The sequence below is a fragment of the Phoca vitulina genome, unplaced genomic scaffold, assembly GCF_004348235.1.
Source record: "Phoca vitulina isolate PV1807 unplaced genomic scaffold, GSC_HSeal_1.0 scaffold5, whole genome shotgun sequence".
Lineage (NCBI taxonomy): Eukaryota > Metazoa > Chordata > Mammalia > Carnivora > Phocidae > Phoca > Phoca vitulina.
In genome coordinates, this window is record NW_022589708.1 from 923,194 (window position 1) to 940,114 (window position 16,921).

At 63.5% G+C, this 16,921-nt stretch overlaps 1 protein-coding gene across 9 annotated transcripts in view; it reads right to left on the reverse strand.

The window, feature by feature from the left end:
* MCF2L (MCF.2 cell line derived transforming sequence like) overlaps positions 1-16,921 on the reverse strand; it is a 144,139-nt gene that overhangs the window by 51,562 nt on the left and 75,656 nt on the right. For all 9 annotated transcript variants that reach the window (XM_032402585.1, XM_032402583.1, XM_032402578.1 and 6 more), the window contains 2 exons: positions 8,196-8,279; positions 4,687-4,801 (listed from right to left, as the gene is read on the reverse strand). In XM_032402585.1, the coding sequence (XP_032258476.1) occupies positions 4,687-4,801; positions 8,196-8,279 (199 nt within the window). The remainder of the gene's footprint in view (positions 1-4,686; positions 4,802-8,195; positions 8,280-16,921) is intronic.

The window sequence follows — 16,921 nt, forward strand, 5'->3', positions numbered from 1 at the left end:
TCGAGGGTGTGGAGCCCAGGAGGGGGAGGGGGTCCAGGGTGTGGAATGCAGGAGGGGGAGGGGATCGAGGGTGTGGAACCCAGGAGGGGGAGGGGGTCGAGGGTCTGGAACGCAGGAGGGGGAGGGGGTCGAGGGTCTGGAATGCAGGGGGAGCGAGGGGGTCGAGGGTCTGGAACGCAGGAGGGGGAGGGGGTCCAGGGTGTGGAATGCAGGAGGGAGAGGGGGTCCAGGTTTAGAACCACAGGAGTGGAGGGGCCTAGGGGTTCAGGGACTGGAGCCTGGAGTATCTATGCCCCCTGGACGGGCTCTGTAATCCCTGTCCCGGTTTGCTTAATAATGGATTCAGAGGCAGCGCACAAAGAACAGGGTTAGATATAAGAGAAATCAGATTGTTGCCACTTTTTTTTGTTTTTATGGAGTAATTTCTATCAGCATAAGTATGTCATGATTTCTCTCATCTTAAAAGAGAACCTGGTCCTCATCCGTCTCTCCAGCTGCCCGGTCCGTTTCTTTGCTCCCCTAGTCTCCGAGTCTGCTCCACCAGTTTTTGTTAAATTTACTCCAATCGACATTTCGCCCCCAACCCTCCACCAAGACTGTTCTTGCCAGGGCTCCAGCGGCCTGTTGTCCTGAGACTCGTGCTGAGTTCCTGGCTTTCATGCTATCTCCCTGCGAGCCGACCATACGTGCAGGGCTGCAGCCAGGACACCTGGGAGGGAGGGGCTCCTAAGCAGCCACAGGCCCCACGCAGGTGGTCACCCCAGCCGGGACACCTGAGGTCTCCCCTCCTTGCCCCCACCCCACCCCTGGGGGCCTCACCCCCCAAATGCTCATGACTCCCAAACCTACAGGCTGCTGGGACCGAGCTCCCATCCCTGGCTCACATGCGGGCTTGGCCTCCCCTGTGCTCCTTCCCTTCTTGGGTGACCGCTCCCTCCAAACCTTGGGGCCAGCTGCACTGCTGCCTCCTGGTGGGGACACCATGCCCTTCCCGGAGACTGCAGCCCCTCCCACAATGCACCTTTGCCCCATTTCACTGGGCAAAGGGGGCCCTGAAGGCCATGGGCCGGGGTGCCCGCCGCTCCCCCCACGACAGGGCCCCTCACCTCCCTTCTCTCTCGTTCTTCCCTTTCCAAACTCCACACCCTTGTGCACAACCTACTTCATTTCCTGAGAATGTAAGTAGCAGGACTTTATTTTGTTTACTGTTGGGTCCAAGTGTGTCAGAACCCGGACATTTCTCGCGGACAGCAACGGGGTGACCGGCCCAGGGCGCCTGTCTCTGACTTCCTCTCTGCTGTGCGCAGGTCACAGACGCCACCCTAGGCAAGGCCGGGCGACGGTGCTGAGTGAGCCCCACGAGGAACGGCCAGCGTCCTAGGGATCTGGATGGCGAGACCCGGCCCTCAGGCCAGGCGAGAGCTCCCAGGGTCGCCTGCCGAGCAGCCACCACGCTGCTGGACGCCAGCTGACTGCTGCCCGCCCAATCCCAGCACCGTTCCATGTTCCCCTGACTGAGGTTTTCGGAAGACCACTGAGGCGTTTCCCACGTACGCGCGTGGGATGCACGCGGACAAAGCCCGCCGTGGTGCGATGCCGTGTTTCAACCGTGACTACCAGTCAGCGCCGGGGCTGAACTCGGGCCGTTTGCATTAACGATGAGGACGACTGACGCGATACATGGTACGTTATTTTCAAAGATGAAATTAAAGCTGGGTTTAAAAACTGTGACTTATCGTGAAGCAGCCGCTGTGCGAGTTCTGCCGTGGGAAAGCCCACGCCAGGCCGTCGTGCTACCCTTCCACCCGGAGGCCGCGCCGGCCCGGCAGCCCCAGCCTGCCCGGTGAGGGGCTCCGGCCTGCCTTCGGGAAGGGGCCCCGCCCATCTCCCCACCCCTGGGGTCAGGACAGAGATCTGCGCGGGGGAGGCGGTGGGGGCACCCCGGGTCCCCCCAGGAGAGCCGAGCCACGGCCCCCCTCGCGTGCCACGTCCTCCCCCGGCACCGGGCTGGGCACGGCTCCGGCCCCGTGGTTTTGGTGAGCGCCCGTTGTGCGGGAATGCAGCGGCCCCGTGCAGGGAGACCGCCCGTTCCTTCACTTTAGAGCTCCACCCGAACAGCTCCCTCTTTCAGAGCCGCCGGCCTCCACGGCAACGCTCACGGTCAGGACTGACAGCCCGTCGAGGAGGCGGCGGCGGGAGCTCGGGGCGAGGCCGCGGGTGCCCACCTCAAGCTTGCTCGGCCATGCCGCCTGCCCGCGGCCGCACACCCAGCACCCGGTTCCTCTTCTGTGGGCCCCTCGTGCCCTTGGGGGCCCACAGCTGCCTTCTCAGGTCACGGGCACGTGGGGTCGGGCGGGCCCAGATCCGGCTCTCCGCGCTCGCGCTCGCGCCCTCCTCCGGGAAGAAGGGAGACGTGAGTAAACCACACGCTGACCGACGCCGCTGCACACCCTGTCTCCGGAGATGGAGCCCAGGGCTCCAGGCCTCAAATACGCGAAGCGGCCTCTCAGCCACCTGGCGAGTGCCGCGGAACGACAGACCCACCCGCACGTCCTTCCCTCTGCCCGCACGTGAGCCACGCACGCGCTCCCGGAAACCAGGGTCCCGCACAGCGCTCGTTCTGCTGGGGATAGAAGAGGAGCCGCAAGGTTGCTGTCCCAAACAAGGGGGAGCACGGGGGCCTCCGAGTCAGGCAGCTGGCCCTGTGATTGACTTCGTTCCTCCGCACATGCAGTCTATGAGTCCGCACACATTTACCATGGGCAGACGTGGACCGAAACCTCGCGGTCAGCACGACCATTTCACATAAGATCCGGGAAGCCTGGCGGGTGAGGGGCCCTGAGGGTGGAGGGCCTGCTTCTTTCTCTAGGCGGGTGTGATAGGGGCCTCCCTGAGGGGGTGGCCTGAAGCATGAAAAGGAGCCATCTGAAGTGGTCCACCGAGGGGCAGTAAGCGCAAAGGCCCTGAGGCCAGAAGATCTGCCGACTAGTGAGGATGGGGACCTCCGGGCAAGGAGATGTACAAGCCTGGAAGGCCCGAGAGTGTGTTGGGGGTCCTGCTGCCCCCTCCCAGCATCGTGCCTCCTGCGGCCTCGACATCAGACCTGGGTCACTGGCTGTTGACATTTCCAGATATAACATGATTCTTTGCCTTTTAAAACATCTAGGAGTGCCCGGAAACACAGGGCCCTGTAACCCCCAGCTCAGCACTGAGCCAGCTCTGCAGCCAGACCGCCTCGGCCCACTCCGGCCACCGTCTCCTGGACTCAGGACGGCCCCCACCCAGAAGACCAGGGACTGCACGGGTGTCCACGGTCAGCAGCCCACCCCAGCCGTCCCCGTTTTCTTTCCAAATCCCTTGAACTTGTCCTTCCCTAAAACCACTGCGTGTTCAGTCATTTCACATTCAAGGGGCTGCCCTGTCCCACGTGCCCACCGCGGTGCACACGGGGGGCCGGAGTTACCGTCCTGGGTCCCCCCCATGTCTTCGAACCCCGGCGTCCTGGTGTCCCTTCCCCAAGGACCCTCCCCAGTGCCTCTCCAGGGGGAGCCCGCATCTTCCGGCCACCTCACAGCCGTGAGCTTACACTCCTGCCCGGTGGCCTCGGGGGCTGAGCAGGCCTGAGACCGCCGTCCTGTCTCTGATCCCGGGGCCCAGACAACGAACAGAGATGCTCTGAGATATTGCAGCCCCACCAGGAAGCCCCTCAAGGGCGCACGGCCGGCCCAGGGGTGCTAAGGAAGCTGCTGGGCTCCCAGACCGCCCGCCCGGAGCCCGGTGCTCAAAAAGAAAGGACGGCAGACCCCATGTGACCCAGGCCGTGGCCCCACCTTTCTCCTGCCAGGAGACTACTCAGCACCCACGTCCCTGAGGAGGGCTCCCCCCCAGGTTGCTAGAAGAATCTAGGACCCCCCAGCACTGATCGGTGATGGGCTGTCACTGGTTGGCAGTTTTCATACAACAGGAACCAGCCGATTGAATTTGCTGTTTTGGTCTGTTTTCTGGATTAGACTAATTCACGGAGCTTAATTTACACAAATTCAGAAACCTGTCCTTACAGACGCTGAAAAATGAGGGTGGCGTCTCTGGGGACCCGGGGGGCTGAGCTCCTATGCTGCAGCTGATCTCCTCCTTGCCCTGATGTCACCGGAGGAACAAGGTCACCCGCGAGGCTCAACGGCCATGGTGTTCACTCATCAGGGTGTGAGGTCCACATCCTCACCACTTCTCGTGGTGGAGTGGGCGCCCCGGGTGGTGTGGCGTCTGCCCCAGTGCGGCCGGGGAGCTACGGAGGAAGTTTCCCTGCCTTTCTGGAAGAGGGGCTCCAGCTCTGCTCATAATAAAACAGAACCACAGTTGGGGGAGTCGCCTCTGGGGTCAGTTCTCCCCCCGCGAGAGCGTGAGGGGGACGACGGGTCAGGCCGAGCCCCAGAGGGTCTCAGAGCCACTCTGTGCCGTGGCCTCCTTCCCGTGGCACGAAAGCCCCTGCCACTCACAGTGGCCCAGTCTGTCGAACGGATCAAGGGAAGGTCCCAGGCTCCATCGGACCCCAGGCTCTGGGGCTGGAGCCGACACTTCCCAAGGGCAGGGGCAGGACGCAGGCTCTGGACCCCGCTGGCTCTGCGGGGCCGTGAGCCCCTCAGCACCACCTCCTTCTCTGACAGCCTGGGGCTCAGCGACACGCACCTGGGGATGCTGGTGAGGTAGGTCATGACATTCTGGAACTCCTTGTCGGGGACGTCGCTGAAGGCCGGGTAGTCCGGGAAGGTGATGACGGGGCTGCCGTCCTGCCCGCGCCCACCTGGGGAGAGAGTGAGGCAGCGCTTAGTGCGGGCGCCTTCCCCGAGCACCAGCGTCCGCTTAGAATTGATGGCGTTTTGTCAAGGCTGTGCTTGCTTATTAGGAAAGACGTGTGTGCTTTCCAAGGAACCCCTTGGTGTGGACAAGAGTGACACGCATTCCAACAATCCCCCATTATTCTGCCACCACGGGGCAGCCACCAGAATTCGCGGCCCGTTTCCTCCGGAATGTTCCCTGTGCCTCTTTCCACACGATTGCGCTGCTGCTTGTCCTGTTTGCTCGCTAACGCCAAGAAGTACGGCTCTCTGTGCCGGGAGCTGCTTGAAACCCTGCACAGTGCCCGCCTCCTACCCTAGCTGACCTCCTAAGGCTTCAGACAGTTGGGGTCTGAAGGGGGCCATCTCTTTGGCAGTGTGAGGGGGGAGGGCACCAGGCGGGTGGGAGACCTGAGGGACTTTGCTGGTCGGGTGTGTGGTTCGGGACCTGGGAAGAGGAGCTTGAAGGGGAGGCTGAGTTTGGTCTGGGGCTCATGTGGTCTGAACCGTCCTGCAAACAGTCTGGGGAGGGGCTGAGAGCACGCAGGAGTCACTGGGACCCAGGCTCCAGGTCGGCCTGCTCGCCAGTGCCGGGGTGGCTGGAGACAGCCCCCTTGAGGGATGGGCCCATCTCTCCTGCCCCGGCCCCCTGTCCTGGCTGTCGGATGCAGCATAAGTCATGCGGTGTAGCTCTCCGGGCTGGACCGCAAGACACGCAGTGTCGACCCTCCCTGCTCTGAGCTCCCTCCTGGGGAGGAAGCCCGCACTGCCAGGGAGGGAGCGGCCGGCGTCACGCAGGGGCCCCAAAACGCCTCGTGTGTGAGAGAAGCCCCCTGACGTTCCGGCTGGCAGCGCCACCCGGGGAGAGAGAACCACACGGCCGGCCCTTCCAGAATTCCTGCCTAGGGAATTAAAAATAAACCAGTAAAAGGGCTTGTTTCGAGCTAAGCTTTGGGTCAGCCTGGGCCGCAAGCATGGGCTCCCCACATCCTGGATCTCACTGAAGCGCATATGGGCAGCCCCCCGCCACGGCTCGGGCCACTGGGCACCTCCTGGCATTTCTCAGGTGTGTCCTGCATTATCCTGCCAAATGACGATGATGTCCAAAAACAGCAGGTATGATGGCCATTGATGGAATGATGCTGAAAACCTGACTGTGTCTGGGAGACCCGGGGAGGGGGGCAGATCCTCCTGACGCGTGCAGGGCACACCGTATGGGCACTACTGGAGAAGGGGTCGGGCGCACCCTGAGCCATGCCGACATTCTCCGTGGAAGGTGCCGGGTGCGGCATGACGTGGGACGGGTCCCCCATCAGTGTCACTCAGCCAGATCCCCGGACTCATGCTCCTTCGTGTGGGAGGAGCCCGGCCCCCAAGAGGCCCAGCCCACTAGGTCAGGCCCACAGGGCTGATCTCACAGCCACCGAGGGGTTCCTTCATCACGTCCACATAGTCCCCTCCCAAGCCGCTGTCTGGAGTTTGGATACTAGAGAAAAGGTGTGTCTGGGGGGTGGGGGGCTCGGGGCCGGCCTGCAGCCCTGCTTCTTCCCCAAGTAATGCCAAGAGTGGTGGGATTATCACCTGCAGGAAGGTCAAGGTCATGAATCTGGGTCACTGGTGCACTAGAACCATGAGCCTTTGGGGTCCTGAAGGGGCGAGAACAGGTTGGGGAGATGGAGGGAGCCGGCAGAGGGCCCGTAGCCTCCTGGCTAAGCATCTCGCCACCGGGCACCACGACCCCCGTGCTGTCGAGGGGTTCTCACTCCTCTGAAGGACACCCTGCTCCTCCCCGCTGGGAGCAGTGCCTCTCCCAGTGACCAAGGCACCACACGAAGCAAACCTGCCTTCCTGCTGACGCGTCCCCACAGAGACCCCCATCCTGCTGACAACCTTCGGTTCCCGCGGGGACCCCTGAGCTCCGGGGCCACACGTCAGGGCCATGCACCAGGGCCACGTGTCAGGACCACATGTCAGGGACCACATGTCAGGGCCACGCATCAGGACCACGGGTCAGGACCACGCGTCAGGATCATTTGTCAGGGACCACATGTCAGGACCACGTGTCAGGGCCACATGTCAGGGCCATGTGTCAGGACCACACGTCAGGGCCACGTGTCAGGGCCACACGTCAGGACCATGCATCAAGACCACGTGTCAGGACCAAACGTCAGGGCTGCATGTCAGGACCATGCGTCAGGACCACGCGTCAGGGCCACGCATCAGGGCCATATGTCAGGGCCACACATCAGGACCACACATCAGGGCCCACATGTCAGGGCCACACGTCAGGGATGACATGTCAGGACCAAATGTCAGGGACCACACGTCAGGGCCACGCATCAGGACCACGTGTCAGGACACACGTCAGGACCACGCGCCAGGGCCACGCGCCAGGACCACACGTCAGGACCAAACGTCAGAGCCACACATCAGGGCCACGTGTCAGTGCCACGTGTCGGGGCCACACGTCAGGGCCACGCGTCAGGGCCACGCATCAGGGATGACATGTCAGGGCCACGCATCAGGGCCATGCGTCAGGACCACACGTCAGGGACCATACGTCAGGGCCCGGCTGGAGGAGTGGCTTCCAGCCCAGGGGATGGGCAGGTGAGCCAGGGAAGGGCCAGGGCAGCCCTGGGGGGTGCAGGGCTGGTCTGGGGGCTCATGAGGGGAGAGGGCTGTCTGCGTCTAGGGCCACACGCTAGAGAAGGAGAGGCCCTGACTGAGCACAAGGAACCCGTGGCAGGTTGTCTTGTCCAGATGGGGGCCCCCCATGCAGCTGTGAGGGCGGCTGCACAGACGCAATCATACCCTTAGCACCCACAATGCACTAGCACCGTCCAGCAGCTGGGGTCGCGCACCATGGCCAGCCAGGCAGGACAGCAGGTCGTCCCACAGGGTGGAGGCAAACTGGGACCTGAGGGGAGTGTGGCAGCCATGCAGCGTCTGGGGATACAGGGGGACCTCAGGATAGGCCGCTGGGGCAGTCGGCCGCTTGTCCATGTCGGCTGCACTCTGGGGCCTTCTCTGCAGAAGCTAGGTGTGCTTGGCTAGGGAGGCCCCCAGCCCCTGGACGCTGCAAGAAGGAGGTCAGCTGTGCCCTATTTCTACATCACCTGCCCCAGGAACGTTCTGGAGTCTGCAGGCAGGAGCGCTCGGGCTGCGTCGCTCTCAGGACCCTGAGCTGCCCTCCCCCAGCTGTACAACATCTCCCGGCCCTCGGTGAAATCCAAAGCAGGCCATGTCCTAGGCCTTGTCCCTGGTTCCCAGCGCTTGAACCGGGCCCACGTAGTCACAGAAAACCAAGGGGTGCCCACAACCTGGCACGCGGACCCTCCCTCCTGCCCACCCCGCGCTCACCAGACAGATATGCAAAGCGCTTCTTCAGCTGGTCCTGGATGTCCGCGGCGCAGAGCGGGGTGATGTCCCGGTGCATGATTTCATCTGCAGGGAGAGCAGACAGACACCACTGTCATTCGGTGGAAACTGCCTTACGCAGCCGCGCACATCCACGAACACCGAAGGGGACCAGCGGTCACGTGCTCGGAAAAAGGGATTCCAGTTTCCAATGCGCAGAAACCTTTGTTTCTCAGCGCACAGGAAGCTGTGTGCTGGGTGATTCATCAATATTTAAGATGTGGTGTGTGTCAGAGGCACAGAGAGGAGGCGGGCAGGCGGGAGGAGGGACAGACAGACGTGTAGGTAGAAGGGCGCAGGGACTCGAGGGTGGGAGCGAGGACAAGCTGCCAGCAAGGAGCACCCAGGGGGCACACAGCCTCCGCCCCTGCTCTGGAAGTGGTCTGGGCGCCCCCAGGGCCAGTGCAGTCCGAGCAGACACCTTCAGGTCAGCGAGGAGCCCTGGCCGCTGCTGCGGGTCTACACCCTCCATACACGCATGCGGGAACTTGCAGAGCTCTGTCCCATGCACGGGCCTCCTGCCTGCCTGACGCAGACACAGAGGAAGGGGTGCCCAGCCGGGTCCCTGAGCCAGACGCCGGCGGGAACGGGGGCGCAGCCTGCAGGCCGCAAGTCCTAGATCAGGGGCCTGGGGTGGGGTTGCTGCGTGTCTTTGTGGAGAGCGTGGAGCTGGGGCGCCCGCCCTTGCTCTGGTGTCTGTCAGCCTCGCTGGTGATCACGTGACCCCAGCTGAATGGCAGAATTTGCCTTCTGGGACATTACCACCATTTCTCCAAGGAGACTCAGGACCCGTGCTGATGCGTCGCAGATCCTGCCACACCCAGTTTAAGACCCAGGCCGTGAACAGCTTGGAGATCCGGGTCCGAACTCTTCCACCCGGAAAATCCCTATGCGGCAGCAAGACGCTCCCCGCACGGACCAGCCTGGAAGCCTGCTCTTCTGGTCTTGCAAACAAGCCAGGGTAAACGGTGACACACTGGGCACACGGGCGGGTCCCCCCTGGAGCCGCCACCCACCCCGAGCCCGCTCGGCCCCACAGGGCGGCGGTGGCGGTGGCTGGGGTCAGGAGGGGACAGCAGTCAGTGCTCATCACACTCAGAACGCGGGACCTGACAGGGAGGCCTCTGCCCACGGGCAGCGCGGCGTCTCCGCAGCGGCTCTCCTCTGTGGGAGGAAAACAGGGCTGAGAACAACTGATCTGAGAGCGTGGAGCGTGTTTCTAAATTCCAGACGATGTCCGCATGCACTCGTTTGCAGCTCACAGCCTGGACGGTGGGCGGGGGGTGACGTTCAGATTTTCCTCCCCTCGGAAGGAAGGAATAAGTGCACGGTTAATACCGCACCTGTGCCCGGCTCCTCGCATTCGGCCTCTGTAACCCCGGAGACGCACGCCGTGGAGCACAGACCATGGGGGGCAAGGGCTCCGGAAGTCTGGAGACGTGCCAGGGCCGGGGGAAAGCTGCAGACACTGAGTGGGCAAGTCCCTTAGTGGGGACCCAGTGTCGGTGATGAGCGTTCCCCAGACCTCACCGTCACCGGCACCTCCAGACTCCCGCCAGACTGCACCAGCCCACAAGGAAAGGCGACTACGGGCGTCCAGGCCTCTGACGGTGGACACTGCACGGTCATCCTCAGGCCGCGTCCGCCTGGCAGAGTCCTCTGGGCAGCCCCTCCTCCCCAAGTTCCCAGAGTCCTGAGCTCGGTCCTGCATGAGCAGTCTGCTCTGTGCCCAGCTCACCCGACGGCACAGGGCTTTCCCACATGCTAGGGACAGGCCTACTATTACCAACCATTCCTGTGCTGTCTGAGAGAGACGGTCCCACAGGCCAGATCGCTGTCAACATGAACTTGGTTCCTTGGGAGAGACATCTCTGGGCCTCATCAACCACCCTCCTCCACAGGCGCTGGCCGCTCTCATGTTCCCAGAGCTCCTCCAATGGATGGACCAGGTCCCTCAGGCCTCAGGGCCTTTGTACGAGCTGCTTCCTGTAATGTGTCTCCCATGTCTGCCGGCCGGTCCAATCTTACTCCATTCTTGGCCAAGAGGTCATGTCTTCAGGGAGGCCTTTCTCCACCTCCTGGCCCGAGCTGGGCCTCACAGCGCCCTGCACGCCCACCGGAGCGTCTGCAGGCCACTACGCAAGCCCAGGGCCTGGCCCAGCACCCGCTGCGATAGGAGCTCAAAGAACTTGTGCTGAACAGGGGAAGCGAGGGGCGCGTGACACGGTGACTTCCCATGGCAGCATCTGGAATCCAGCTAGTTCGGCAAAGTTCTTCCTGACGTGCACACAGGCTGGTGCAGGATTTCTGGAGCCCGTGGACTGCTGACCACGGGGCCGTGTCAGCTTGCAGCCGCGCTGTGGATCCCACACTCGTGAGGTTTCTGGGGCAGAACGCATTCTAGTACTGTGTCTTAGTCAAAGGCCCCTTTTTAGGTGTGAACGATAGTGTCACTGTGCACAGCCCGAGCCGGAAACAGCACACAGGGGGGCCCACAGGCATGGACTCCACCTGGAGGTCCTTCCTCACAGGGCTGGAAATAAGTAAGGACCATGGCGCGAGGGGCTTGTCGCTTTCACCTGCTTGCTTCTGCCCCCCGGGATCTGGACCTGCAGGTGCAGTGGGCAGTTCTTCCATGTGGGCCAGGCCCGCACTTTGCGGCAGAGGACATGGTGACCGCCAGCTCAGCAGGAAATGGAGGAACCCTCGGGGGAACGGGCAAGCCTCCCCGGCACTCCAGGGTCAGAAGTCTGGACAGGAAGGGGGTCGCCCCACCCGTGGGCCCAATAAAAGGGTCAGGCGAGGCCCCGCGCCTTCACAGAACGGCTCTGTGTGAGCACAATGCCGCACAGATAACTCCCCGTTTCCAGCATTCCTGTCTCAGCCAGATGCAAAAGGAGACCCCCGGGCAAGGAGCCTGTCACAGAATCACGTCCGGGAGGTCAACGAGGGTCTGGTCGCGGAGAGGGCAGCACTTCCCTTCGGGGCCCCGCAGGGGCGGGGCTGGGGGCCCAGCACAGGGCAGGGGACATGTGGCCCACTCACCCCTTCGGCGGGAACCACCCCTCGCCTCACAGTTTAGCCGCCCTGGGACCCGGCTCAGCTCCAGACTAGTCCACCACCATCTGGGAGCCCTTTGGGACCATAGTGGCCCCGGGTGCAGATGAAGACGTGCAGCCCCGAGGCCCACGCCCCTCCTCAGAGCTCCAGGCCTGCATCTCCCAAGGCTGCGCGCCCTTGCCTGGCGGGTCTGCGGCTCAGGCCTGCGTGGGAACCACCTGGGGGCCTCAGTAAGGTGCGCACAGAATGGGTGCCCTGCATGTCCTACCCGCCTGCCCCACGCTGGCCGCAGCCCCAGCATGAGCTGTGCCTCCAGGCGACGCGGTGCTGAGGTCAGACCCGTGTCCAGTCGGACGGACAGCAGGTCCGAGGCTGCGCTGTCCGTGGCGCACTCAGGGACGCCAGGAGGGGTGTCTCTATCTGCCATCAAGCGGACGTTTGCCCGTTCATCAACACCTGTCTTATGAAGGGTGTCAGCCAGGCGGGCCGCCGGATGCCCTGTGCATGCCCACTGCAGGCCAGGCCCCGCAGGGCGTCCCCACTCACATCTTATACCCGGGCTTGCGGACACTCACAGCACACACTCCGTGGGCTCTGAGCGAGACACAACTTGGTACAAAGTAGCTTTTGGAACACTGTCCCATAGGAACGTAGCGGCGTCAGCCCGACCCCGGGGGCTGCCTGAAGCCAGGCCTTGGCGGAAGCCCGGCTTAGCGGCCCCACACCTCTGTCTTTGCCACGGGCAGACAACCAAGTCCCAGTGACCCTCAGAGTCCTCCTCAACACAGGCTCCAGGCCGCTTGGGCAAGCACGCAGAGAGGGCACAGAGGCCCAGGCCGCTGCAGGGCCCCCGAGTGTAGGCAGTGCTCACGACCTGCCTCCCCACCAGCCCCGAGCGTTTCTCCGGCCCGGCTCCCGCGGTGGGGCCGCTGGGGTCGGAGCCCCCAAAGGTCTCTGTGCGCGGGCTCCACAGTCGGGGATAGCAGGGACCCCTCTTGACTGAGTGGACCCCGGGTTCCGGGAGCTGGCGGGGCGGCCAGGAGCTGCTCCAGTAACCAGTGGGGACGCGCCCAGCTCGTCCTCGCTAAAACAAAGACACGACTTTCGGGGAAGTCCGACACAAGCCCCGGCTGGGCCAACGGCGCAGAGAAGGAAAAACCTCCCCCAAACCCACCCAGGCCTCAAATCAGTCAAGAAAGCAAGCGTTTCTTGAACGTCTACTCCACGGCCGGTTGGTGCAGCGTAAATACCAGAGAAGTGCAGGAATCTGCTCAACTCAGGCTGGTGAGAGCAGCCACGGGCTCTTCAGTCGATGTGCGAGAAAACCCGTCATCGTAGAGACGGCTGTGGTGGTGTCACTGTCACCGGGGACTCTTCGCGTATCCGTGCGTCTGTCACCACCACCCGGCAGGCGGGAGCATTATATTCCGTCTGTTGGACGAGCAGCCTAAGGCACAGAGACGTCCAGAGACTTGCCGGAGGCCACACAGCAGGGAACGTGGAGATTCTAGGAGCAGCGCCTCAAAGGGAGGGACAAGATACTGTCCATCTGAGGCTTGTCATGTGGGTGACTTTCAGAGATGGGTTAGTAAGTGCAGACGCTCCTTGGGGCTTGAAGGGCTCGAAGGAGCAGAAGCAGGAGAAGTCGGACCTCTTGGTGAGCTTGGGCCACGGCAGCAGCGGACGGCAGGGTCCTGACCATCATGTGCTTCGGTGGGTCCCTGACCCTCGTGTCGGTGGTCAAAGAAATGACATTCAGCCGATCCCAGAGGCATTGAAAATCACCCCATAGTTCTGTATTTGTTTCTCTTTGTTGGAGTCTGAGTAGCGTTTGACTCGAGGTCGTAAACGCTGTCCCTGCTGCAGGTGAAGGAGACCACGGGGTGGGTGGTGATCGGGCTCTTAAGCCCACGGTCAGGCCGCGGCCTGGAGGCCCGGCTCAAGGAGCAGCCGCTAAGCGCCTTTAAACCCGAACCCGACTGCGCACCGTGCCCAGGCCCCCAGGGCCCCCGGCGTGCAGGGCTGCTGGTGCGTCCGTGCGGCCTTCTGGGAGTCGCTCTGATGAGGGGCTGGAGCCAGGGGGCCGCGGTCCGCGCGCTGACTCGCCTTTCCCACGCGGCGATCCCTGGTTTCCGGGCGTTCCTCTGCCTCCTGAGCTAGTTTTCGTGGCATCCCACTCACAGGGTGGCCGTGCGCGGTGCCTGGCGTGTGGGTGGGCGTTCAGCTGTCACCAATACTCGGGATGCGCAGCTGCCTTGGGCCCTGGCCGGCGCCCGGCTTTCTAAGTCACCGGGGCGGGGGGCATCGAGCCCACAGTTCTGTCCACGGTGTTTTCTCCTCGGCCGCCGTTACCGAGAACAACAACCATGGGAGACGGTGTTCGCTTCCACACGGCAGAGGACGCGGACGGCAGGTGTCACCGCTGCCCGCAGGGGTCTCCGCGGCGGGCGCCGGGGGACTGCCAGTGTCCCCCCAGAAGTGCAGCCTTGCACACACACACGCACACACGCACACACGCACACACAGGGACTGGACGGGCACGTGCGGAGGGAAGAGCACACCGGACTACGCGGGCAGTGCTAATGCGTCAGAACTGGCGTGAAAACATCTTCCCCCTTAAGTCAACCTCAGACGTTTCCTCAAGACCTTGTTTCAGAACCAGATCCGAAAACTGGAAGCTCTGTTAGAGGAGACAGTTCCCGACGTGGGCTCCGATGCCAGCCTGAGAAGACAAAGACTCACGTGCGGCGGGCGCACACGCTGACATGAGCCCACGCCCTGCTCTCCCAAGTCCTCCTCACACCCTGGATTCCGTTTTCGGGTGCCGCTGTCAGGCCCACCTCTGCCCCGATCTGGGCGAGCCCATGGGAGAGCGCTCCCTCGGCTGCAGCAGGGAGCCCAGGACCCCCAAGCACAGCACCGCCCAGAGCACACGCCCTCCCTGCGTTCACACCACCTTGGGCCATTCCAGGCCATTCTGGACCATTCCTTGGGCCTGCCCTGCTCCCCCGGGGAGTCCCTGTGTGGCTGAGAAACCTCCTCATACCCTCGGTGCACGTGGGTCATCGTGTCCGATTCTGGGCAGGGGCAGGCCCCGCGCTCGGGAGGCCCCAAGGTCGGGAGGCCCCCCGCTGTAGTTTCAACACTGCCATCGCTGGTTCCGGCACTTGAGGGAGGAGAAGCCGGTGCCTGGAGCGGGTCCGGAGTAAGAGAGTGAGCAGCTGTGACATGCAGGGACATAATGGAAGCTGCTTTCGGGGCGAGTGGGGCCCCCGGGTCACACAGCGCTCCACCCTGCCCTAGCGGCCTCTGGACCTTCGTTCCTGCTTCCCCAGCCCCAGGCCAGCCCGAGTGGGCAGTCGTGGAGCTGCTAGAGATGGGGAAAATGGCAGCAGGCCTGGGAGCACCTCAGTGGGCTCCCTTCACCCTCCCCGGACCGAGGTGGAGGCCGGGGACCCTCAGGCCAGCCAACCGAACCCCGAGGGAAGCCTCACCTGCAGGCTGGGGGTCCACGCAGGTGGGTCAGGGAGGGAGGCTGGCCTCACGGGACGCTTCCCAGGGCTCGGGGCTGCCGCGAGGGGGCTGTGCGCCCAAATGGCTCCATTCATGGGACTGTTTGCTGCAGGGCCCTCACGAACATGGCCTTCAGCTACCAGGTGCTCCCTGAGCACACGGGCCCGCTTTTGTTTTCAGGCCCACAAAGGCGGGCACAGAAACGGGCATAGACATGGAGCCTGAGTAGGTGCATGTCCACGAGCCCAGCTTGGGCCCCCCCCGGACACAGCCCGCTCAGCTCCGGCTGTCACCGGCGTGGCAGACGAGAGGGTGCTGGGCTGGCAGCCGGGGGAGAGAGGCCAAGCACTCACTCTCGGGCTGCCGCACGGGTCGTGGGGCTGGGGTCCCGGCCAGGGGCTCCAGCGGCCAGGCCCACCTCTGACTGCCGCTCGGGCCACGGGACCTGGAGCCCCTGGAACTGAGAAGGGCGCTCTTGCCACAAGCGAGGGCCTCCTCACACCCACACCTGGGTGTCCCCTCCCGAGGCCGCCGTCACACACTGTCCTTCCCGGAATGCTGACGGGGCCGGCCCCCACTTTTCCCAGAACCTCCCTGCAGCCACGGGCCACTGTGCTCACAGCGGTCAGATCGAGGACGGAGCACAGCCAGGAGCTCCCTTTGAACTTTTCTGAGTTTGAAATTCCTGTGAATTCTGAGTCACACTTCTGTTTAATTCAACAGAGCACCAAGTCGCCTCCCTGGCTCTGTGGCCAAGTGCACACCTGCACAGGTTTGGGAACCAGGGACGGAACGCAGAAGGTTTCCAAAGTCCATGCCCCGCGGGGCTGGCGATCAGGCCGGAGACCGTCCTCCCCTGCGGGCAAGAGCAGGTGCGCGGGCTCACTGCTGGCCCAGACGCCACACTGCCAGGTGAGGCCAGCCAAGGGGCTTGGGAAGCTGAGAGCCCCCCTCTGCTGCCAAACGAGCGTCAGCACAAGGAGGCTTGAAAGGAGGGCGACAAGGGCCTCTGGGCCGCGGCTCAGAAACCTGACGGAGGCATAATGACAGGTTTTAAGGCACAAATATTGGGGAAGAGGAGGCAGCCATAAAACTGAGAGTGCTGTTTGCTTTTGAAGCTGTCAGGCCACACCGTGCCACGAGGCCGTCAGGCCACACTGTACCACGAAGCCGTCAGGCCCACCGTGCCACGAAGCCGTCAGGCCACACCGTGCCACGAGGCTGTCAGGCCACACGGTGCCACGAAGCCGTCAGGCCACACCGTGCCACGAAGCCGTCAGGCCCACCGTGCCACGAAGCCGTCAGGCCACACCATGCCACGAGGCCGTCAGGCCCACCGTGCCACAAAGCCGTCAGGCCACACCGTGCCACGAGGCTGTCAGGCCCCATTGTACTACGAGTGCCACCGTGAAGCCCTCCGTGCTTGCCGCACGTGGGAGCTGGCGACCACAGAGCAGGGACGGCGGCACCTCACTGAGCTCGCAGAGAAGTGGCACTGGCGACACCTGCGGCCGACGTGGCAGGCCCAGCGGGGAGGCCTCGTGGCCACCCTGCGGTCTGAGTTTATTGCCCGTGGCTATGCAGTGGGTTTTCAGTGCCCGGAACAGGAGGAGGGGGCGAGGGAGATGCACGAGAGCAGCTAGGTATCAGCCACACCAGCCCGACGTGGGTGGACAGGTGGGCCAGGTGACGTGGGAGGCGAGCCAGCTCCACCCAGAGCTCGCTGACTGCAGCCAGCTCCTACACCAAAGGTGAGGATCCGTCCTCGAGTCTCTGCACGAGGTATGTGCAGACCCTTCATTCTTGGTGAGGCTCCTGCTGGTGAGCTCTCTATGCTGGCCCAGGACAGAGGAGCATCTGCTCAGGCGGCCTGGACGGGGCCCCAGGACAGGGCAGTGGCCATTTCGGGCAGACAGAGCCGCTGGGCCCTCCCTGCAGCCGAGCCAGTGCCCGTGTCCCCAGGAACGCTGAGCCCAGCAAGCTCCTGGAACAGCACCTGGCTAGCCCTCGGGAGAGGCATGCCGTGTGGACCAGCCCCGGAAGCTGAATAGGCTGATGCCCGAGGATCTCAGCGAGCTTCTGGGGCCGGGGAGGAC